This window comes from Xyrauchen texanus, chromosome 5 (assembly GCF_025860055.1).
Source record: "Xyrauchen texanus isolate HMW12.3.18 chromosome 5, RBS_HiC_50CHRs, whole genome shotgun sequence".
Classification (NCBI taxonomy): Eukaryota; Metazoa; Chordata; class Actinopteri; order Cypriniformes; family Catostomidae; genus Xyrauchen; species Xyrauchen texanus.
Genome location: NC_068280.1, coordinates 4,490,987 through 4,517,337, shown reverse-complemented (window position 1 = coordinate 4,517,337; position 26,351 = coordinate 4,490,987). Strand labels below are relative to the sequence as shown.

At 39.1% G+C, this 26,351-nt stretch overlaps 1 protein-coding gene across 2 annotated transcripts; it reads right to left on the bottom strand.

Moving 5' to 3' along the window:
- Window positions 1-269: 269 nt before the first annotated feature.
- On the bottom strand, window positions 270-24,442 carry LOC127644462 (calcineurin subunit B type 1-like). Of its 2 annotated transcripts, XM_052127652.1 has the most exons (6): window positions 24,221-24,442; window positions 15,203-15,242; window positions 11,563-11,739; window positions 9,682-9,741; window positions 9,315-9,499; window positions 270-5,088 (listed from the first exon to the last, which is right to left on the bottom strand). In XM_052127652.1, exons 1-6 carry the CDS (start codon window positions 24,221-24,223, stop codon window positions 5,041-5,043), a joined length of 513 nt encoding a protein of 170 aa, XP_051983612.1. In that variant the 5' UTR covers window positions 24,224-24,442; the 3' UTR covers window positions 270-5,040. The 2 variants fall into 2 exon arrangements, with proteins under 2 accessions (XP_051983612.1, XP_051983613.1); XM_052127653.1 differs by lacking the exons at window positions 15,203-15,242; window positions 24,221-24,442 and adding an exon at window positions 12,073-12,148.
- Window positions 24,443-26,351: the final 1,909 nt, after the last annotated feature.

Sequence of the window (26,351 nt, the reverse complement as noted above, 5' to 3'; positions counted from 1 at the left end):
TGTCATGCTGCCATTTTACCGATAAAATACAATGATTTTGCGGGAGATGTCTGTGTTTTAACCTCAATCTAGAATTATAATTGATAGTGTACATACATAAAATCTCCGTATCAATGCTATAACCTACATTAAATGTTTTAGTGTCGACTAAACAACTGATCCTGTTGATAGATTGAATTTATTGTTCTTGTGTAGGAAATAGCAATGTATTAGCAGCTACACAATAAACTGTACCATAACAGAAACTACATGCAATACAAATAAACATATTTATTAGGACATACATTATAAACATTGTACACAAAATCAATGTTCTCTGTAAAGCAACTATAAAACAGTATGTATTATTAAAAGCACTAGCTGTACAAATACATTTAACTGAAAATTAATTAATGCCCACACTTTTTCCAAATCACCATTTCCCCATAAGGGAAGACATGCACATTCTGCAAAGACACTCAAAAGAAAGTGAAATGCAGGACAGAGGAAAATCTTTATACAGTTCATTTAAAACGTGATAAATCATCTCACTACTGTACATGTTTCACCTAATAATTATGGTCTTCCACTGTAGAATTAGATCCATTTAGCATGAAAACAGTTTAAAAAATCAGCACTACTCACAGACGGTTCAGGAAAAACACCCTCCCAACTGCACATGTTGTTCAGGAATGGTTTGAGGAACACGATGAAGAGTTCAAGGTGTTGTCCTGGCCTCCAAATTCCCCAGATCTCAATCCGATTGAGCATCTGTGAGATGTACTGGGCCAACAAGTCTGATCCATAGAGACCCTACATTGCAACTTACAGGACTTGAAAGATCTGCTGCTAACGTCTTGGTGCCAGATATCACAGGACACCTTCAGGGGTCTTGTAGAGTCCATGTCTTGACGGGTCAGAGTTGTTTTGGAGGCACCCTCAGGACAAACAGCAAATTGGGCAATGTCCATAATGTTTTGGCTCATTGGTGTATTGTGAGCTTTACATGTGATGTAGGATAGAGACATTATCTTCTAAATGTTGCCTACTTTTCCCAAAATGGCAACCTAATAATAGCATGGACAACAGTTTTGCACAACAAGTCTCAACTATTTTATTTCTCATTTTCATGAAAGACATTTCAATTAGTTTCCACAGTGTATGACGCAGCATGGAGAGAAATTAAGAAACAAAATGTTTGACCTAAAAGTGAAACCCCACCCCGCTCTCCCACCGAGGCCACGCCAAAGTTATACAGATGGCTGTTTGACCCCAGCTAAAGGAATACAAAACCAAAAGCAATGAGCACTATAAAGACATATTCTGTACAAAACAATTCAACCCAATCATGAACTGAAAGAGAGACATAAAATAAAATAAACACAACCCCTACTCCTTTTATCAGTTCAAGGAGAGGGAAATGAAGTTTTGCTGTGAGTGAAACCAATCCTAAATAACTCACACATTTCTTTTCAGAACAACAATAATTATTATTATGGATAAATGTAGTGAATAAACTCCTGTTAAACTCATTTACATATTTAAACATTTACCACAAGTTTGGCAACATCCATATATTTATATGTAACTGTCATTCAGATTATAATCTCTCAATATTACGATTTTATGTAAACAAGAGAATCTTTTCCCAAATCGGTAAAGATAGTTTGTGGTTTGAAATTCAGACTTTGATTTAGACGTAAATAATGTTCCATTTTATTCTTCAAGATTTGTGAATTCAGAGGACATCATCCTCCGCTCTGCAGTCGGTCATTTAAATTTGCCGACTCTTCATTTTCTAATCCAAATAGCTTCAAAAGTTGAACACCTAGAAGACTGGAAACCCCTCTCATCTTGACCTGTTAGATTTGTGAATTTTTTCACAGCAGTTTGTTTTCCTGTCAGCCCTTTTTAAGCCCACGAGTCGGGACGTGACAAATAAGCGCTCTTCACTTTTCACATTTCCAGCAATCACACAGTCTGTGTTGATGCTAATTCACTTGTATTTGATAAAGCCTGATTTGTGAAAACTTTCCCAATCACATTTGGTCGCATGTTATTGTGTCTTCCTGCTCTACCTCTTGATGATTGGAGAAGATTTTGTCTCTTAACCAGTTTTTGAGTTCTATCAGGAAGACTTGCAGACTTGAGTGAGATTTAAGTTGACATTTATTTGATGAATATAAAACAGAAAAGTAATGTCTCTCTTTGGCATAGGCCCGTCTGGCGGTCCTAGTTGTACTAGAAACCGTCATATCCTGCCGGAGATAGGAGGCAGGGTCGAGGAGCCTACCCCCATGCAGGACGGGACTCAACAGGAGGTGGTGGGGTGGAGGAGGGTGCCGTGTTAGCACACTAAAACAGCAATGTGATAGATTGTGAGCCGACTTATAAAGCAATGGCTTACATGTGATTGGCTAGGAATTACCCAGCTAATGGTGCGATGATGTACAGCTGCTAGTCTTCCCGCTAGAACTACGCTGCACTTACATTTCTGGATTCAACACTTTACCTAAAAAATCTGTGTAATAGGCTTTGAGAGGTCAAAGGCTTTGTGAAAACTTTCAGATTGATTTGACTCAGATTGATGGTGTCTTGCATATTGGCATTGTGAAAAATTAAGGATGTAAGACAAAAAAAATGACAAAAGACCTAAAACTCTATAACAAATAAATAAATAAATGGGCACATAGACGGGTCACTCTAGACTCAAGTCTGATGGCTTTGGTTTGTTGTTGACAAATACAATTTTTAAATGGATGATACGTCAACTAGCTAGTCATTTAGTTTAACCCTTGTGCGGTGTTTGGGACTCATTTTGATTAATCTCGGTGGGCCAAGGCTTGGTTACATTTTCTTTAATTTGCCATCTAAACACAAAAAAAATTGGACTGTATTCAATGAGTTTAAGTCACGTGACAACACTCGTAGTGCTCCAGGTAATTTTTGACCCACCATAGGTAATGAATGGCAAAGACTAAAACACAGAGCAATTACATCCCTATGCCTATAACTCTTAAACTGTTGACTCAAGGATTCAAAAAAGGGTTAAATGACAAAAACTGTACTGTCAAGATATTCACAAATCAGGATGGTCTATTGAGCCTAGTGTGACCCGTCTAGTTGGTCAAGTTTATTGGTTTTATGGCTTAGAAATACATTTTTCACAATGCCAATATGCATGAAACCATCAAACTGAGTCAAACCAATATGTGAAAGTTTTCAAAAATCCAGTTTTGTGTGAAACCAGAGTTTCTCTATCATAATTATCACGGGTTTCAAGAATGTGACCGCTCAAAGCCTATAACACAGGTAAACGGTTGACTCCAGAACTCAAAAAAGGGTTAAGAGACAAAAACTGATCTGTGAAAAAATCCACAAATCATGTAGGTCAATTTGAGCCTACTATGACCCATCTAGATTGCCAGTTTTAGCGCTTTGTCACCGTCCCGTCTCAAGGACTTAAAAAGGGTTGACAGGAAAACAACCTGCTCTGAAGATGAGAGGGGTTTCAGTCTTCTAGGTGTTCAAATTTTGAAGCTAGTTGCATTAGAAAATGAAGAGTTGTAAAATTCAAATGACCCACTGCAGAGCGGAGGAGGATGTCATCTGTATTCACAGATCATGAAGAATAAAATGCAACATTATTAACATGTCTACGACAGCGCATAGCTGGTTTATAGGCAATCAAAATCTGAATTTCAAACCTTTACAGTAGTTCTTTCCCGTCATAAAACCAGATCTACATGCCCAACAGAAAGCAAAAAAGAGAGCGAAACACTCCCGTTTCATGCAAGCACCCAACAAGACCTCAGGGGTCTTTGGGAAAGACATTTAAGAGCCATCACCTTGCAACAGCTGGCGGCAGATGGCGGTTTGCATGGGAAAATGTGGCGTGTTCATTAATCCGTATTGACAGCATTAAGTTTGGTCTCTCTTTTGTTAAACAATTGAGTCACATCAATCTGCATTTAAATTGAAATGACAGAAGAAAAGAAAGAAACTTGATGTGAGGAAATTCCAGAAGGTCAGTCAGATCTGGTTTTGTCTACTCATGATACATTTTAGATGACGTACTGCGAAAGGACTCGATTAAAGCTTAAAAAAATCCCAAACCCACAAAACGCGTAATTAGTTCTTATAACCCTAAGATACAAATATGAGCTACTAAGATCTTTACAATGCTTTACAATATTCAAACCCCCAAATAAAAGTCTTAGAAGTAAACCATACATACATATATATATATATATATGTGCACAACTTCAAATATATTCGCTTTGTTCCTAGTCTACTTTATCAGAAAGCAAGACTGAGATGAACTCCCTGACAATATTACCACACACACACACACACACACACACGGTAGAAAATCTTAATCAAATCAGCATTTTTTTTTAGAAGCAATCAGATCAGAAGCAAACCAAAATTCTTTTTTCTCAAAATGTTTGGGAAAAAAGCAATAAGCCTGTTAATAACCTTGTGTTGGTGTATCTTTTGAATCTCCCTATTACATGAACATCAGATAGTGATTTAAATATCAGCTATTATTAAATCCCACGTGTTTACATTGGCACTTCATGCTTGAAGCGTTTTGCACTGAGTCTCAAGTCATATATCTTGCTCACATACACGTATTCCCTGTAGACCTAATGCATTTTTAAAAAGACAGGACCAAAATAAAAAAAAATAAAAGAACTTGCATGCATACACAAACACTTGAACACACGCACACAATAATGCATGCATACACACACACACTCTCCTCTCTTCACCATCAAACTGAATAGCTCGGCAATAAACAGAAGTCGTCTCTCCGACTGTCCTTATATACCCGAGAATTTGGACAGAAGACTCTCGTGCTCTATAACACTTATGATGGCAGACGTCACAAGGCTCAGGAAGTACAGGCGTGAACAGAGACATCATTCAGAGAAATACTTCCATTGAGAGAGAGAAAAAGAGCGACAGAGAGAGAGAGAGAGCGTGTTAGCGGAACATCTGCAGCTGATTCACAGGCAGTGAAAAACAGGGTGTTCGGTGAAGGGCCTGTCCATCTCTTTACACGTCCACCACCATTTTTTTGTGAATGTCTAAGCCGCCAACCACCTGTGAAATAAACAGAAAAGAAACAGGGGAAAAATGTCAGTGCACTGCAGGGGAGAGCTGCAAATCAGTGAAATAATACAATCAGCATTAATCCCCTCAAAAACAATCACATTCCGATTACAACAATCCGATCAAGCTACTTCGAAACTGTAGCTTCCCAAGCTTCAAGCTACTCAACCTGAAGTAATTCAACTACAGTCAAGCTACTCTTTAAAAAAAGTAGTCCTATCTCTGGACCTAGATAGCTCAGCGGGTATTGACGCTGACTGCAACCCCTGGCGGGGTGAGTTGTGCGTAGATTGCGGAGAGTAGCATAAGCCTCCACATGCTGTGAGTCTCCGCGGTGTCATGCACAACGAGTCACGTGATAAGATGCACGGATTGATGGTCTCAGAAGCGGAGGCAACTGAGACTTGTCCTCCGCCACCCAGATTGAGGCGAGTAACCGTGCCTACTATAAACAAATAAGGTCACAACTAGGGCTGGGTATTGATACAGACTTCCGATACAGACTTCCGATTTTATTCGATTCATTCATTAATTTCGATTTGATTCCAATTTCCAAAATGTACTCATATGGGTATTTTTCAGTCATAATGTCCCTTTTGCTTAAAAATGAAAGAAATTCTCTCCCAGACCTTCTAACTAGGTCCAATATGTAAATATAAAATTTGACTAATTATATCTTATTAGTTTTTCATTATTTTGGTCACATTTTAGCTTGAACAAATCAATGAATTGAATCAATTAATATGATATTATGTTGCATATTTTATATTTTGTTCAATGTTTATTGTTTAATTGGATAATTTGTACTATTTACAGGTATTAATATTGATTTGTTGAAAACATGCTAAAAACCGGTACTGTCTCTTTAAGGAAACAAAGCATTTATGTTTTTAGTCGCATAGCGTTAAATTTGGTTGCAAATGCGAGATTTCCTCTCACTGTAGTAGAAGGTTGCACATAGAGTAAAAGATCTTGGGATTTAAGAATCGATATAGAGATTGTTCGAATGAAGATTGCGATGCATCGGGAAATCGTAATTTTTACCCATCTCTAGTCACAACATTAAATTTAACATAAATGTATACTTAATATACACTAACAAAACTTCACAAATTAAAAAAAGGCCCTTGATCACTTAAAATCGTCCCCTCAGTCAGAACTCGGAAAAATGAAATAGCGCTTATTTTCAATTTTAAAAATGGCGCTTTAAGGGATTGTGCTGAAAAAACAGCAATCCGAAAGACGTCTGTCTAGCGCATGTTTACATAGGAAAACATTTAAAAGCCAGCATGGATGCAAACAAAATCGCACACGTTGCTGCATTTGATGCCAAAAACGTCGTGCACGTCATGTGACATTACGAACTGCAACATGGCACATTTTTTTTAAATGTACTTTATCTACTTTAATAATATTTTTTTGTGCTCTTTTGGAGCTTGGCACCAACCATCCACTTTTGTTGTACTGAAAAGAGCTGCTCATCCTTTCTGACTAGCATCTCATCAGCTGCGTTTCCATCTGCGCATTTTTATGTGCATGCTGGATGGAAATACAAAAATGCTAATAAAATCTCCAAAATGCACCTAAAAAACCAATACGTTCGCTTGTGGATAATTTTTTCCCCCCGGTAAGAACAAAACAAATGCACATAAACTATGATTAAAACACATTTACAGAATAAACTCCTATCGAATTAATTAGGTATACAAGATGCGCATCAAAAAAGTAATGTAACTAAGTAACTAGTAACTGGACTAACCAGCGGATCAATCATCGCAACGGAAATGTTGCTCTGGTCATCCTGAAAAAACAAAGCCTGCAAAGAGTTTGCAGAGCAAATCATTCGGATACAAACTTAAACTATGTTGAAGACCAGGTTTATTGACACTTTTGAAAAATATATTATAGACAGCGTTCATACGGTTTGTAAGAGTGAAATTCAAGCACTTTTCTAGGTACCATAATCATCCTTTTCAAGCGCCTCGAAGCTTTAAACATTGTCCAATTCTAAATGTAACTTGACAAAATTGCAATGATTAAGAAAAGCATCTTCTGAAAACCTACAGACAGCGAAAGCTGGAATCCTTAATATGATCACAATTAGGGATGGGGATTCATCAATAATTTGGTATTCGAATATTTAAGCTCATAAAAAATGAATATTTGAATATTCTATTATTTCAATGAAGGTGTTTTGATTTGATGTTGTAAAATTATTTTTTTAGTCAAAGGTTGCCTCACCATAAAAAACAAGCTTCTAATTATAATCAAAACAAGCTTATATCATGTCCTGCGTTTGTTTTTTATATTTAAAAAAAGCAATGCATGAAAACAAAAGTACAGAATGAAAGCATTTAAGCTCACGCAAAGCGAAGAAAAAGAAACCGCTAATGAAGTAGACTGACGCAGTTAGCATACAGGACGAGTATAAACACTCAGCATATAATAGTTATAATGTTTATATTGTATCTCACGTTATGTTTTTGTTGAGAAGAACAAACATATCCACAGTCTCAGTAAACTATCCTCAATTATTCACACCAGTTTAAATGATGGAATGTCCCTTACCTCAGCTAGCATATTCTTTCTCGGATGCCATGTTTGTTGTTTACAGAAGTGTCGCGGGGATTACGTTGCTATGGGGATGCTGGTTTCTGACGAGCTGCACATATACGAGAGTAAAGTGTACACCGCTTATCCAGTACATTTAAACACGAACCCAGCTTTCAAACAGTAAGCTACATTTGCGCAATAACCCGCTTTTTGGTGTCCATCTAAACCAGCGTTTCTCAACGGGGGCGGTACCGCCCCCTAGGGGGCGTTTGGACAGTGTTGGGGGGGCGGTGTGAACGAGGCAGCAGAGAGGGGGGCGCTCAGGCACAAATGGGGGGCGTTACTCAGAGGTACTCAACAGGCGGCCTGCGCAAAAATCTTTTCAGCTCTTTCCTTAACCTATGTCTTCGTCTTGCTCGGATTACTGCTGCCACTTCACCAGGAGGATATGCCAGGAGAGCCGCTTCCTAAGTTACACATGCTTTTAATAGGCGGAGAATTTTCAGCGCAAAATAGAGGCGCTTTCACCGGCTTTTTCTGTACATAACGCTGAATACATAATTAGGCGCATAATTAGTGCTCAGGGCTCACACTAATGACCATAATTAATTTAAAAAAGTGGCTGTTTTTGACGTCGTTTTTCTTCCGTTCAGTTCAGGTGGCCGAGCTGTTGTCGTTCTTTGTTCGTCATTTGAAATCAAATGACCGCTTGTAGGCTATTCAAATTTGAAGCCTAGTATATATTGCCTAATTGAGTGCGTGAACGACCGCTGCTTTTTCATTGGCCATTTAGGTTAGTTACGTTATTGTTCACGTGATTGGTTCATCTTAAAAAAATTTGTGTGTGAGCCTGAATTTGTTTGAATTTCTAAATACATTTGAAATACCTTTCAAACAATCCATGTGTTTCTGCATTTTGATGCTAAACACAATATTACTCAACTTGAGGCTTTTACATGTAGTTTAAATACAATAAGAAACTTCTGTTTCAGTTTTGTTTTTTTACCAAAAACTCAGGCTTCAGGTATCAGTGTTGCAATTGTTTGGCTGTAATAGTATTTCTGAAGTGTTTTTGTTTTTCTTTGGGGGGGGCGTTAAGAGGATCATGAAGAGGTCAGGGGGGCGTTTGTTCAAAAAAGGTTGAGAACCACTGATCTAAACGTACTGACAGAACGGTTTGCACATCAAACGTGATCAGCTTGTGTCCACACTCAACAGTGCCACCCAGTGCATTCTGTTATATCTGCCAGTTTTAGTTTGTGTGTTCAGGATTTAACATGCATCTCACTGTATAAATGGCCAGCAAAGCAAAATCTACGAAATTCCATAGTATTTTTACTATTCGAATAATTATTGCAGAACGAATGTTCGAATATTCAACTACTTGTGCACATCCCTAATTACAATCAAACACACAGATACAGTCAGAAACATCGGTTATCTATAGGACGTGAATTACCACAGAGGAAAACTAATCCTGGTTACCGTACTTATTTATTTAAAATGTATTGCGCTGTAGATCCCAGACATGAGACGAAGTTCTTTACAGTGCTTTACAGTGGCTACAATTTCACTGTAAATGACGATTTTGGTCTTTTAAACATATAGAAATAGAAATCCCAACATCAAATTCACACGAATGAAATTATGCATCTGTGACTCACAGCGCAGAACTCCTCAAATGATATCCTCCCATCTCCGTCCTTGTCTGCATTGATGATAGTTTTGTCGACGATCTGCTGAAGCTGAGTGTCTTTTAAGTTGTTCCCTACCATCATCTTCAGCACTTGGAACAGCTCTCCGTTGGATATGTAGCCATCCTTATCCATGTCATATATCCTAAATGCAACTGGACAAACGTGGATTTAAAAATGTGATTAATGCTTTGCTCCAATGCACTGTTAAATCAAAGTTTTCCTCTTATTGAATAACCATTATTTAAGTGTTTCAGTTAAGAACCAGGCTTAGTAAAAAAACTAAACAAGTTAATGGTGACTTTGGTGAAGAGATTCAAGACTAAAAGAGACTCACAGCGGAGCTTTTGTTCCTTGTCGCCCTTGACGCTGAACTGAGAGACGCCCTCAATGAATTCTGCAAAACAAGAGAAAACTGTGTAACCATTTACCCACTTTTCTGAAACAAAGTTATGTTGATGCATCTTAACTCCTGCAGTATACAGTGCACTCCTGAAACTTGGATGGCATGACCACAGTTTTAGAGAAGCACATTGTGTGCTCCCACAAAACTACACTCTTAATGTAATGGTGCTTTTCCACTGCACGGTACAACTCGACTAACTCGACTCTGCTCGCTTTTTGGGGGTTTTCCACCTCGGTCGAGGTTCCAAGTGAGCCGAGCCGATACTAAATGTGACATCAAAACTTCCCATAGATCACTGATTGGTCAATAAACGAGGTGCAGACGGTCCACTCGTTAGCGATGAGCGAAACGAAAAAGTCTCTCAGGAAGTGTCTCAGCTGTTGGCCACACACGGCTACCACCGGACCAACCAACAGTGTGGGGAAAAGTTAAAAAAACTTAAAAGTGACTACAGAATCATCAAGGAAAAGTGGAAGTGGTTCGACCAAATGGACGCTATCTAAACCGGCGAGCAATGGGAGGGAGAGTGCCCTGGACTGGCATTGATGATGGTATGTTTTGTTATGTTAACTCTATACTCTGCTTGAAAGCTTCACTTTATTTAGTTGACAGCTACTGGAAAGCTTCTAAAACAACCAGTTCAATTTAACTGTTACACTTGTGTAAAATCACCATGCAACAACTGCTTTATGCAGCACAATGAGCTAGTAGCTAACAGCTAGCGGTCGTGTTATTGTTTTGGTCAGTTTGTATCATGTTTAATATGATGTCACGGCGGTTGAGGCGGCGCAACTATGACGATCAGCCTATAATCCCACCCATGTTGAGGCGGCACTAAACTGCAGTGGAAATGCAAGCTCAGAGAAGTAAAGCGAGCAGAGTTGAGGCGAATCAAACCGTAACGTGCAGAAGAAAAGTGCCATAACAGTTTAAACAGAAATGCTCAATTACATTTCTTTCGGGAAGACACGCAGGCTTGAGTGAGGTTCAAGATGCCATTTATTTGGTGAATGTAAAACAGAAAGGTAATGTCTCTCTTTGGCGGTCCGAGGGAGTTGTACTCGGAACCATCATATCCTGCCGGAGATAGGAGGCAGGGGCGGGGAGCCTATCCCCGTGCGGGACGGTGTCCTTGCTGATGTTATACATGTTTATTTTGGGATGGCTAACACAGTTTAATCCATAGCATGCTCTTCTCGAGATTTATTTAAAGACTAATAAAGAAAAAGAACAATAGTATCCCCTCTAGGTATCATGTGTCACTATTACAAGTGACCCTGCAACAATGTTTTTTGGATAATTTCTTTAAAATTCCACTTAAAACTACTCAAACACGCATTACTCCCGTAGACGTTTGTTGGAAAAAAGCAAGCGATTGTCAGAGAAATGGAGGACGATAACAGTTGCTGAGATAGGATTGGTCAGAAATGCTTTTAAAGCAGGGCTTAGCAAAGGGTCAGTTCAATTTAAGCAAACAAAAACCAAATGTTATTATACAACGTCTTCAAATATAGCAAAGACAATCATATTTATTATGTTTTACTAGATATTATTTACAAAATGTGAAGCAGCTCTTGGTTTGCATCAATTATAGTCCCAACGTACAGAAGCGACGAAGTACCTTCTATAAAGCATTTAATTAACCGGATTAAAAAACAAACCCTAGGCATTATTTTTCCATCAAAATCATCATGAATGTCTCCCTGATATATGAGTTTGGCCATGCCACCCAACCCTAAACATAAGTCGACTGCCATTGCTACTTAATAGACTTGGAAAGTTTCTATAAACAATGAACAATGATTTGAAGACCTTTGAAGTCCACTTCTCCATTGCCGTCTGTGTCGAATATATCGATGACTCGCTGCACCAGTGGGTTCTGCTGTAGCTCAGGTAGAGACATAAACTCCTCCACGCTGAGAGAACCAGAGTTATCCAGGTCGAGTTTCTTAAACCGCTTTCCTAGTCTTTTAATCTCATCACCGTCAACTGAAATAGAGGGAGAGGGAGAGAGAGAGATGAACAAAACAGAGGGAGAAGAGAGCAAATTATTAAATTAAGTCCCAAACACAAACACCACAATTCAAACTAGATTTGGCACCTTTTTCATCACACTTTTTTTTTTGATTCAAATCAGCTACTGCCATCACTGCTAGTCAAAAATGTCAAATAACCATGATCACCGGGACCTCGCAAGTCTTGACACACAGAAACACACACGCTAGAGGCATCAGCGATACTTCATATCCAAGGCTATAACACACACACACACACACACGATTGCATCAACCTTTGAATCCCATCATAAAGCTGAAGCCTTACCCAGTTTGTCCTGCCTGGCAGTCATGGCCATTGTTTAGAGAGTTGCCGTTAAACTAGAGTAGAGTGTTGTGCTGTAGCCACCGCTTAATTATCTAATCTCATTCACAGCCACATGGTACACATCTCCAATAATCAGCAGGCTGATAAGAGGTTAGGGCTGCGAAATTAATCGAATTAAAATTGAAATGGCCTAGTGTGATTATTAAAACACAATTTTGAAGTTTTGAATACTTAACATGTCATTTACAGGATTTGTGTAGAACCATTGAGTCTTCTCAAAATGTAATTGTCAGCTTTATGTGATAATGCGTTGGACTGATGGGGGTGGAAAGAAGGAATGCAGAGAATAGACTCGGGTTCACTTACTTTAAATCAAAACGTGCTTTTAAATACAGACATTACAGTATGTGCAGTTTCTCCTTGCTTTGGTCAAACTTATGGTACCCTTGGGGGTAGTAAGTGAACCCTTGGATTTAATAACTGGCCAATCCTCCTTTGGCAGCAATAACCTCAACCAAAAGTTTCTGGTAGCTGCGGATTAGACCTGCACAATGTTCAGAAGGAATTTTGGACCATTCTTACAGAACTGCTTCAGCTCAGCCATATTCTTAGGATGTCTGGTGTGAACGGCTGTCTTGATGTCAATCATCTTGAAGCATCTCTATTGGGTTATTTTCCTTCTGCATCACCCAACTTCTACTGATCTTAAGCTGGAGCACAGCCACCCTGACATTATCCTGTAGGATAACTTGATAAACTAGGGAATTCATTTTTCCCTCTATAATGGCAAGCATTCCAGGCCCCGAATCAGCCCCAAATCACGATGCTCCTTCCACCGTACTTCACTGTTGGAATGATGTTTTCATGTTGGTATGTGGTGCCCTTTTTACACCATATGTAGCACTGCCTGTTCTTCCCAAGTTTCATCAGTCCACAAAACATTTTCCCAGTAGCATTGTGGAGTCTCAAGGTGGTCGGGCACGCAGCAATGTTTTTGTATGAAAGTAGCGGCTTCCTTCGCGGTGTCCCACCTGTTTAATATTTTCCGAATAGTAGACCCATGAACAGAGATGTTAACCAGTTCCAATGATTCCTTCAAGTCTTTATCTGTCACTCAAGGGTTCTTTTTGTACCTCATTGAGGATTCTGCTGTGTTCCCTTTGAGTCATCTTGGCTGGACGGCCACTTCTAGGGAGAGTACCTATAGTACTAAATCATCTCCATTTATAGGCAATTTGTTTTGTTTTACCAGATGAATATCTAAGCTCTTCGAGATAACTTTGTAACCCTTTCCATTATTTTGCAAAGCAACAATTCATGATCGTATGTTTTCTGAGATATAGCAAACTCAAAGTGTTTAATTACTTTTTATAAGTCAAAGTAGGTCTAACCCACACCTCCAATCTGGTTTCGAATTGGATCCCAGGCTTATCAACTCGGTAGCTTTTTTAACATCATTAGACAAGGGGTTCACATACTTTTTCCAACCTATATGTTGAATGTTTGAATGACGTATTTAATATGTACAAGAACAACACAATAATTGTGTGTTATTAGTAAAAATCTGTTTTTTCATGACGATCAAACCAGATTTTAAGACTAATTTAAACATACAGAAAATGCAGGTGATTCCAAGGGGTTCACATAATTTTTCTTGCCACTGTATGTATTATTGCAATGCTGAAGTAAGTAAGTAAACATTTCCGGCATGTGTGAGGAAGTTCTGTTGCCATTAGCCATAATGTAAATAACTAGAAGGAGAATAATCCTAAAATTTAGTGGAGTGGCCTTACAAACTATCACACAACGACAGGATGTACAGCAGAACGATATGCTAATGTAGGATCATTTCCTAACGACAGCATTTATAGTCAAAAGTAGACCATTTACTTTGGGTTGAACCTAAATAAAATCTGCCTGATTTCTGTTGAGCTATATCAAGCCCATGAACAACATGAGGGAGAGTAAATGATAACAGAATTGTCATTTTTTGGGTGAACTATCTCAAATATAAGTCACTTAGTATCATCTCCTCAATTTGTATTGGCAAGATTTCTCTTGTCTTGAATGTTGCTTTTTGGTTAAGGTCATGAAAGTGTGCTTTTAACACAGACGCTAACTGAGGAGGGATTATTGTGTCCTTGGGTTTGCTTAGCGCCCGTCTGACCAACAGGTGGCTCAGTTTCACACCAGCACAGTACACTGGACTCTGGAGGAAAATTAGATGCTGTTTCGAACAGCTAAAAACTTGCCATTCTGGGACAAGACCTCATGTGAATGACAGAATCTGTCATCTTCAGTATCACTTCAAGGATCATTCCTATTTGGGGTTGTACCTGCAACCTTTGTATAAGTAGCCCAGATCGTTAACCATTAAGTAAATCACCATACTTTTCTGCCATGTAAAAAACAAACAGCTCTGAGATACTGAATAACATCTTTTGTGTTGCTCAGAAGAAAGAAATAATAGAGTCAGAAAGACAAGAGGTCAAATGAGTAAAAGATTTTGTCTGCTTTAAGATCAACACACAAAGCAAATTAAGCTATTTATATATTATTAATTGCCCTCCTTGACCAACTGCGTGTTAAAAGCCTCTCAAATAAGCACATAAATACACACACAAGATATCTTAGTGGTTCAAAAATAACATTTCCCCTAAACGTGAATTCATTCAAATGTCTAAAAGAAAGAAGACAAAGCACATGAAAATTGACTTTCACCTCATGTTCCCCGCCACCAACTCTAAAAATACACTTCCTGCAGGCCTGACACTGACCTTTACCAGCTGGAGGAATATATATAGCCCTCATTCCCACCGCAGCACCCTTAAGGCACCCTGTCTAGCCTGAGTGCACTAGCGCTGGCCCCCCTCCAAACTCAGAGAGCCCCACTGATCCAGGGGAAGCCCTTTCCCTCATGACTCCATTCTCCAGCTGATCCCAGGGCAGCCGATACCAGAGTTTAAAGGGACAGGAACACTGAATTGTGAACCCTGACATGGAAAGGTATTTTCTAATACTCAGATTAGTCCTAGTTCTTAACTTAGTTTTACTCGCCTAACTGATGCAAAATCCCATTGGTGTAAAAGAAGAATTTTAGGTAAGATGGTACAACGGCCCATATACTTACAGTGTGTGCACATCTCCAAGGGATAACTCGCCTCGTTTCCCTGTAGAGAGAGAGAGAGAACAAAAGTCCAAATCAACATAATGATACACATCACTAAAATAACATCAGAAAGGCAATGGGCAGTATTCAAATCCAATTGCCACCAACTATAGACTAGGTGCATAAATTAGGACAAAAACAACATTCTAGAAATGTATAGGCTAATAATATTCTTGTTTTCAAAATATTCAAAATAATCTGTGTTGCAGTCTTGGATGGACTCTTTGATCTGGGGTCCTGGGTGCTCGGCGAGTATTGACACTCAACACTAGCAACACTAGAGGCGTGAGTTCGTACCCAGGGGGTGCTGACTGACACCAGTCTGGTCTCCTAAGCAACCAAATTGGCCCGGTTGCTAGGTAGGGTAGAGTCACATGGGGTAACCTCCTCATGGTCGCGATTAGTGGTCCTCGCTCTCAATGGGGCGCGTGGTAAGTTGTGTGTGGATCGCAGAGGGTAGCATGAGCCTCCACATGCTGTGAGACACCGCGGTTTCATACACATCGGCTAGTTGGCCGTTTGTCTTACTGTAAAGTCTGTATCAAACTTCAAGCTTTCAGCCAAGCCAACATCAAACTTTGTCTTGACAAATTTACCTATCTAGTATTTAGCATACTAAATTCATGTCCTTCTACCCTATGTAATATTTAGTTACAAAGTCTTAAACGAATTCAAATATTTATTTATTAACAACATAGACAATTATATAATTAAATCACAATTAATTGTATTTTTTTTTTTTAAAAGTCATAATTGTGACAGCCCTAACACAAAATCAATGATATGAGCTCTTCAAATACCTGAACCAAGCCGAATGTGTCTTATATCATATACAACGTATCTTATTAGAACGTTTCACAATTAAGTAAATCAGGACGTTTCAGGTGTTCTCACTAAATGACATCACAAGAGTCACAGGGTGCTGAGAGTCACCACTATGGAACTTAGCGTGTCTTAGCTAAGCAGCTAATCAGATTTAAGACATGTTTAAAGTGCCAACAGACAGCCAATGAAACTGGACATAAACATTCAGCATACTGGGACCTGCACAAATAGCAGGAAACAGAGATAGAACCAGAGAAGTGAAAATAGGCCATTATGGAGGAGGATAGAGAGGGAAAAGACAGAGATAATTTTTTTTAAATGGGGGCAGCAATACTAAAAATGGTAAATGGTCTGCACTTATATAGCGCCTTTTTAACCTTAGCGGTATTCAAAGCTCTTTACGCTGCGTCTCATTCACCCATTCACACACACATTCATACACCAATGGCAGCAGAGCTGCCATGCAAGGCGCTAGCCTGCCATTGGGAGCAACTTGGGGTTCAGTGTCTTGCCCAAGGACACTTCGGCATGTGGAGTCGTTTGGGCCAACCCTGCGATTAGTGGCTGACCCGCTCTACCACCTGAGCCACAGCCGCCCCATAAAAAGATTCCTCATTATTAATTCCGCCCTGGGCATAAGGTTTAAACTTCAACCAGTTCTTTGTTTTCTCATTCTTTCATCTTCTTGATCACTATCCCAAATTAAAAGACACTATTCAATGACAAATGTGTTGTGTGGATCTTGTCTTTGGACACACATTACACAGAACAATTCAACCAAACTTTTACTCTCAGCACACAGTGAAAGGATCTCATTGCTGATGTTCCTTGCCAATATACTCCTCATTTGTGAGTGAAATCTGATCATTTACCAGCCAGTGGCTAATACTGACATTTTTAGTCTCATGGGGTGAAATTTGATCACTTATGTAAGTGATTTACTCGCACTTTAGAGGGTTGGGCGTAAAGAAAAAGGCCACTCTTGGATTTGAAGAATCGATATTGGGATTGTTTAAATTAGGGTTGCAATTAATCAGAAAATCTATATTTTTCCTCAGCACTAACAGCAACTAAACTGTGCACTGAAGGCCTGTTATGACTTGCTAGAAGAAATCAAAGCTGCCACAACCTAACATTAAGGGTGATGTGGGACAGATGAACTGGGGCATCACTGTGACTAGAAGATTCTATAACAGACCTCCAGAATATAGAATCTAAAGGCACTTCTCCACCATTGGTTTGAATGGTTTTCCACTGTGGTGCTGTGACGGCATGAAAGGTAAACATTAGAGCAAATGCGCTAGGGAGGATGATCGCATATTCCAGATTTTAGGACTGCTTTCCCCCCTGGTTTTTACTTTGCTAAAGCACAAGTAAAAAGGAAAGCAAAAAGAATGAGGCGAGGTTAATGTGAGGTTTACCACCATTTGCTGAAGGGTTGTGTATGCCACCGGACATGAACACACAAGAAGGTTAAAGTTCCTAGACTAGCTAAAAAAGAACATTTATTGATAAAATATCATGCAAGTTTTAATGAGCTAGCTAGCTTAGCATAACCTACCTCCCTGATGAAAAAAAGGCGTGCAGAAAAATTATGTTCTGTACTAGTTAATCCATCATCATAAAGTCATGAAGATGTTATTTTAACAAAAGAAATGTATTAGGGATGCTCAATTATGGCAAAAATCATAATCATGATTATTTTGGTCAATACTGAGATCACGATTATTTAACACGATTACTCATTGACTTTTGAAACCATGCATTTATTGAGCTTTTAAAAAATTTACTTTTTTATCATGGTTTTATTTTGGTGGTCTACTAGAATAGGTTTACATGCTTTAATGTTCAAAAAACACATTACTATTCTCATACTGTACATTTCTGCTAAAACTACATTTATCCTCTGGCTCAAACGCTCTGATTTAGATCCTGCCTCTTTAAATCCCCCTTTCCGAAAAGCCCATTCTGCTCTGATTGGTCAGCTGGCCTAGTCTGTTGTGATTGGTCAACCACATAGAGCATGTAACGCCCCTTACCATGACTGAATTTCAGGCTTCCTGAGCAGCTCTGTAAACATAGTAACTCTGTAACTATGGTAACAGTGGCGTCGGTTTTTGCCATACTAGTTTGTGTCCGATAATGAAAGTTTGGAAGAACGGGCTGATCGACCCGAACCACCTTCGCAAGCACGACTTGAGCAGGACGTTTCACAGTGCTAAGTTTTAATTTTGTAGCTTTATTACAAGTACACTTTTGATTATTGTGAACCTGACAAAGCTTCAAGTAAAAGGCACATAGTGCATCTAAGTTTACATTTATGCATTTGGCAAATGCTTTTATCCAAAGGGACTTACAGTGCACTTATTACAGGGACAATCCCCCAGGAGCAACCTGGAGTTAAGTGCCTTGCTCAAGGACACAATGGTGGTGGCTGTGGGGATCGAACACTACGCCACCACCACTCCAATAGTTAGACATCTTTTGCTGTAATGGGTGTAGCTGAACTTTTTTCACCAGAGCTATGAACAGAAAACGGAGGCTTACTCCCGGTTAGTGAGCAAGTTAGCCGTGGATAGCGGCTGTAACATTACAGCATGTAATTATATAATTATAAAAGACTCTTGAGATCGACCATTTTGTTACACAGTTTTAGCTAAAAGCCGGCCCACAGCTGAATAGTAAACCCTTACCAAAACAATAACATTACATAGCTAGTTAGCCAAGCATTACAGTGGATTGCAGATGTAAAATTATCGTTTGTAAAAAAAAAAATCTCCACACTTGATCACTATTCATGATAGTAAGAACGACAAACAATCTGCATAATTCTACACAATTGTAGGTAAATGTGGGCCAGCAGCTGATTAGCAAATCTATTTCAACACAATAACATTAGCTAGCAGTTTAGCAGAGGCCTACAGCTGTGCACTGGTTGTACACCGTAGCTATAACACAAAACTCCGCATTTGAAATCTCGGTAGCAGATAAATCCAAATAATCAAGCATACTTACAGGTTGTGATCCTGAAGCGCCAGATTGTCCCAACAAAGTGGGAACTGCACCATCTTTCAGGAGTAACCGTCTTGAAAATCCAGCATTGGTTGTAGTTGTACTGCTGAGGAATAGTGGTAAAAATAAATTTTAACCACTGATACTTCAATTTGCCCGCCTTTGGATGTCCAAACAAAGAGGTTTTGCTTTCACAGTGAAGATAGCGTCTTCTCGACATAGCGACAACACTAACCCAACTCATCCTGGCCTCGGCTATGACTACCTTTGTTTGAGGGCGGGCCAAAGCAGCCCTTAGATGGGCATTATGCAAATGTGTTACATAGTGATGCAGATATTTAACAGAACTAATGACTGGACCACTATGTAACACATTTGCATAATGCCCATCTAAGGGCTGCTTTGGCCCTTAGATGGGCATTATGCAAATGTGTTACATAGTGATGCAGATATTTAACAGAATTAATGACTGGACTACAATCCAGCCGTATCTGGAAGTTCTTGAGCAGTGTTATCTGTGGGAGAGAATAACTCCCTTTTGTTTGGACTCTTTGAAACTTTGCAGACCTTTACATGCACAAACAGCTATATTACACACTAAAGGAAAGGTAAAATCCCAAAAAACATAATAGGGCCTCTTTATTAGAGCTGCGTATCACCAATTTGCTTCACGATAGGATACACACAGTGAACGTGACATGTGTATTATGATTCACTATGTTGCGAGCCATCACGTTATAATATAGCTGCAGCAAACGCGCCAGAGTGTGCATCAACCGGTAGAAGATTCAATCTCTTCCCTGGTCACTTCAAGGAACTCATAGATGTGGCACAGACCACACAGAAAAATGCCAGTTTCTGAGTTTATTTTCATAACCCACTTCCTTATTATTTTAACTTCAATAAAGCATGCTTTGAATATATAACGCTGTGGTGTTTCATAACGATACGGAACGTGGCACAATAATCGTTTTATCTCGATTATCTTGTTTTCATAACCGTTGGAAGCCAAAATCATAATTGAAAATAAAATTTGATTAATCGTCCAGCCCTAATTAACTTTTAAAACTTTTTAACACCATTGTAAACTTTGCCAGCTACCTAGAAACAACTGAGCTACCTTGGCACTGGCAAATTGACAATCGTGAGTCGTCACATACTAAAGCCATTCCACCAGCATGAGCATGGTTAGCTTACTAAGCCAAGAAATCTGGGCCATGAACGGTTTGCAATCGTGCTGTGAGGCTCCTTCCTATGTGACAAAAATAACCCCCTCCTTCATTTTTAAATGGGAAAGATAAATGTAAAAAGATAAGTGAAAACATAACAGGAGATGAGTTATGATTTCATATGTAATAGCATATTTACAGCTGCTATGTATTATATTTTCAATGTTATAATACTTTTTGCTATCCTTCAGGTAGAACGCTAAAGCTTTCAATTAAGACACAACCCAACCAGTCTGACACAGCAACATTGGCTCAATCAATTGTTTGAGTTTACAGCGGGACAATCGTTTTCTGATAAATGATAGACAAGGAAAGTGTTCAGGACACAATTTTACATACTTTATCTTTAAATCACCCCCTTTGTATGTACTAAACTAGTAAAGGTGTAAAACTAGTAAAGTGTGTTTGCACTTTGGTTTGGAAGTAGCTCAAACCTGAGTGGGACAGGTCACTCTGCAGTCAACAGTGCTCTCTGGCCTCTCCAATTTACTTCCTACAGTCACAGCCATTTCATTGTCTTTAAAGCCCAAATTAGTTAGGACGTTCCTGTGCACTACAAACAAGAGTGTTTTACCAGAGCTAGAAGGTTAGCTCAGGTTGAGTGCCTTGTGCTATTTTGACTGTAGTGTTATAGAGACAGCAAATTAACTTAAAGTGGATTGAGGGTTTAGGATTACTTCAACAGGTTATATTGTCTTAACAACGAGAAAGTCACCAAGCAAGGAAAACAACTCTTCAAATCAATCGAATGTTCAGTTAGTAATACTAGTAAAGCAGTATGTCAAATTAGTTTGATGATCTTGTAGTAGTTCTCTTGGTAATTTCAAAGAGAAAGAATTAAGTGCAGGTGAAAAGTAATGATACCTTTGTATCTGTCTAAAATGCATAAGCAAATCACGCTCATACCCCTATTCGCAAGGTCAACAGATGTAGTTTTAATTTTCATAATTTAGCATATATTTTAATCCAGTGCACCGTACAAAATGGGAATGCTACAACATTCTAGGGCTGCTCGATTATGGCAAAAATCATAATCATGATTATTTTGGTCAATACTGAGATCGCGATTATTTAACACGAGTACTCGTTGACTTTGGAAACATCACGCATTTATTGAACTTTTAAAAAACTTGTCTTTTTATCAGTGGATTTCTTTGAACTTGAAATGTAAACTGCACTGGGTAGGTATTACCATATGATCATTATTTTACTTTACATACGGTAGTCAAATAAAGAAAAGCCTCCAGCAGCATCAGTAACAGCAGGGACACTCACACATCTATGGAATCTAATATCACAATACCAACATTTCAGTAGTCGGTGGTGAAATTTGACAGTTCTCAATACTATAACCACAACAAATAATAACACAAACTAACATGTTAATTGTGGAAGAATTAAGTAATTATTGAAGACTAGTAAACATTCAGTAATAAAATAACAATAAAACAGCAATGAATAGAAATAGATTCAAAATAATAGAACAAAAAAATACAAATCAAGAAAATTCAGTGCTTTTTTTTAACAGCTTTAAAAGTTTTTAACAGCAGTTTCAACATTCAGAATAAAATGCAACTGGTCTTCAGTGTACGATTAAAATACATTAATACTTTTAAAACTACTAAAGTTACCCAGTCAAGAGCAGTGAGTGTTTATTCTACACTGTTTATGTTCAATTTAGACAACTCATTGTGTTTACATGAATACCTCAAAGACGTGCATTTTGGCAGAATTTCAAAATGCGTTTGATCGTTCAGGAATGTGGCACAATAATCGTTTTATCTCGATTATCTCGATTATTAGAACAAACTAGGATTTTGGTTTAGGGATTAAAGTTGCAAAAACACTGTTTTAGACATGAAACTATGCCACATCGGGAATGACAAGGACACAAGGGAAGTATCTCTCAATGATGGGTGTATAACGTGTACAATTTCATATGAATGAACTGGAATGGTATGAAGTGGTACAAATTAACTCGACCGAATTGGTACGAATGAACTCGACCGAATTGGTACGAATGAACTCGACCGAATTGGTACGAATGAACTCGACCGAATTGGTACGAATGAACCCCACCGAATTGGTACAAATGAACCCGACCGAATTGGTACGAATGAACTCGAGCGAATTGGTACGAATGAACTCGACCGAATTGGTACGAATGAACCCAACCGAATTGGTACAAATGAACCCGACCGAATTGGTACGAATGAACTCGACCGAATTGGTACAAATGAACCCGACCGAATTGGTACGAATGAACTCGACCGAATTGGTACGAATGAACTCGACCAAATTGGTACGAATGAACTCGAGCGAATTGGTACGAATGAACTCGACCGAATTGGTACGAATGAACCCCACCGAATTGGTACAAATGAACCCGACCGAATTGGTACGAATGAACTCGACCGAATTGGTACAAATGAACCCGACCGAATTGGTACGAATGAACTCGACCGAATTGGTACAAATGAACCCGACCGAATTGGTACGAATGAACCCGACCGAATTGGTACGAATGAACCCGACCGAATTGGTACGAATGAACTCGACCGAATTGGTACGAATGAACTCGACCGAATTGGTACCAATGAACCCCACCAAATTGGTACGAATGAACCCGACCAAATTGGTACGAATGAACTCGACCAAATTGGTACGAGTGAACTCGACCAAATTGGTGCGTGTTCACCACCTTGTACTATTGTTACTAATTCTGTGTCCACGTATTTGAACTTGAATGAACTTTTTTCAATATTTAAGTAAAATTTGTAAATATTGTGTATATAAGTGTTCAATTCATTTCAGCAATGTTGAGTACATCTCATTAGCTGTCATCAGGTCCGGCGATAAGGGGGTACAACTGGACCTTTTGTCCCGGCCCGGGCTTGAGTGGGGCCCCGATTAGAGTTGGGATCCACAGAAAGACTATTCCATATTGTATAGCGCTTCTAAACACGTTCAGCAGAGATAACGTTGGTATTATAACTGTCTGCAACACCCCGCCCCAGACAAAGGACTGGAGGGGGGCCCGCTGAACACATTTTGTACCGGGGCAAAGAATTCCTCCCTGAAGCCCTGGCTGTCATTAAATTGCATTTAATGTTTATATTGGCCACCCAGCTCTCTAGATATTGTTATCAGCCACTGAAAACCCCATATAGGTCTACTCTTAGTCACAATAAAAATGCTCATGACTTTTAAAATAAATAACTTTAAAGTTTCCCTGATATTCCAGGTTTTCCAGACCCTGCCGTTTGCTTGTTCCTTTAGCTTACTATAACACTTTAGATCTGTACCGAGTTGTTCAGCATAGTTTTATAAAGATATATAGAGTACACATTAATGGATTCAACACTATGATCAGGTAGGTTCACGTAAACATAGTTCGTAAACTATGCATATTCTGGTGACTCCTTTCAAACATCACACTACTTTAGTTGATGGGCCAGCAATATGAATCGTTTCTAGAGAAACATGCAGTCGAATTAAGTTGTCACAGATCCATTTAACACGCAAAACAGCTCTCCATTAAGCTTGACAGCCCTATCGATCGAGCCCCAGCCGTTAAAAAGAAGAGCAGCTAGCTCGCGATGTTTCTCTAGCCCTGCATACAGTGTATCACAATACAGCAATTACACTGGGATCAAAGAGAAAACAAAATGTGTTTTCTGTGTCAGTGTTTATCTTGCTATAGTACAGAGGCTTCCTGGACGTGGGCCACACTGACAGCAATGGCTCTATTTTATCAACAACGGCTTAGATCACGACGCCGCGAACACATTTCGAGCAGGTCACGGCACCAGAAAGCGCTTTTAACGCTCTGTTGATCTGAAGCGCAACACATACAGAGGATGTAATATACTAAATACATTTGCAATGGTTTAACGCTGTTCTCTGGTCTTACCATTCTGTCGGTCGGGTCTTCTGCGGCTTGTACAGAATCCTACTAAATTTAATGGGTCTGCTTTTGTGCTGTCGGTTGTTTTTTCTGAGCAAAGTCGGCGATCGGAATCGCTCGGATTTTCCTTCTCAGTCTTTCAGTCGACGGATTCACTGCAGTGACTCCAGCAGGTCCGAGGCGGAGGGGGAAGAGGCAGTGGGTTGAATTGGTGGTAGCGAGAGAAGAGAGGGAAGGAGGCAGGGGGAGGTGCATTAGAACAAAACATCCGGGCACTTTTGCCTTATTTTCTCTCTGTAAATATAGTTTACTAAAGTTGGGTAAAGTATTAATACAATTTAAAAAAAAAAAAAACAAAAAAAAAACATGGAAATTATTTTAATTACTTTCTTAGGAATATCATTTTAATTAGTAATCAGCTTAGGTTTTCTCTGTCCTCAATATTACAAAAAATGTTTATGGACTGGTATGCAGAAAATGTTCAAGAAATCACTGAAATTAGTGTCCTGAGATATCTCACCGCCACCGGTCTCTGTAACAGCACTATTAATATAAAAATGCAACACATTTTTTATGTCCTGTCCAGGGGTGTAGATTCCAGGGGGGGATGTGGGGTAGGTAACCCTCCCAGGTAACCCCCCCCCCCCCCCCACCACCACCACCACCACCACCCCTTGCCCCAATGTTCAAGCCAAATCTAAGCCCTTGGTCCTGTCAATCATTTTGCACATTCTTATAGTGTACTAGTTGAAGCGGAACATACAGGTTTAATGTCAGATTCATAATAGTTGTCAGCTGAGGACGCTATTTTGCTACTGTTTGACAACCGTGAAAAGACGCACTGCTCTAGTCTGTTTGGCTATGCTGGTAACTTTTTTTTTAAAGATTGGCATGTTTAATTTAGGGATAGTTCACCCAAAAATGGCAATTAAGTCATTACTCACCCCTGTGTTGTTATATTCCTATAACACTTTCTCTTAACACAAAGGGAGAAATTGTGAAAAGTAAATTTGCTCAATGATGTCTTACAATGGCAGTTTATGGTGACCTCCTCTTCAAGCTTCAAAAGAAGGCAAAAGTATCATTCAGAAGTCATTATTGTTATTAAAGCAAAACAAAATCGAATGTATCATTTAGTGAAGATGTTCATTGACCATTGATCTCCTATGCGAGTTCATGAGAGTGCACGAGAACAACAGTTAACGAAGCCCCCTCGCGTCATTGACGCATTCGAGCGAAAACTTGTTTTGTTTATCTAAAAACAAGCCCACCACAGCGATAGAGACAACAAAACCCAACACAACTGCACACAAAACAGAGAACAGAACTTACTAATCATGTCTGAATAATTTGTTGTCGAAGAATTGATGCATTTCTATGCCCAGCCTTATTTTTTCAAACATTTACATTTATGCATTTGGCAGACACTTTTATCCAAAGCGACTTACAGTGCACTTATTACAGGGACAATACCCCCGGAACAACCTGGAGTTAAGTGCCTTGCTCAAGGGCACAATGGTGGTGGCCGTGGGGTTCGAACCAGCGACCTTCTGGTTAACAGCCCTGTGCTTTAACCACTACGCCACCACCACCCCAAACATTTCTGGACCGGTGCCACTTCACAGTGAACGAGTTACCCGCGTGATGCTGAAAATGGAAAACAAGTGATCAATAGAATGAATCGTTGCTCGTCGCTGCTGGTTAGGACAAAAAATATGCCTTTTATCACGTGTCATTTACTGTCAGGTTGCCTGTAGCCTCCTCTATGTTTTTATTTGATTTCCGAGTGCTCGGCTCAAAAAAATAAGGCTGGGCATAGAAATGCATCAGTTCTTCAACTATAAAATCTTCAGACATGTTTAGAAAGTTCTGTTCTCTGTTTTGTGTGCAGCTGTATTTGTGTATTGTATCTCTATCGCTGTGGCGGGCCTGTTTTAGATAAATAAAACTTTCCTTTTAGCCTTTTGTACTATCCCTTTAACTAACAAAAGTCAGTTTCTTAAATTACATCTTCCTCCAGGTCTATAAACATTCATTATCATGTTGTAAACAATCAAGTTATAATTAATAATACAATGAGCTTGACCTGAGCATATTTCTTAAATATTCTGGTGTACTGTTTTATAGAAATACTTTA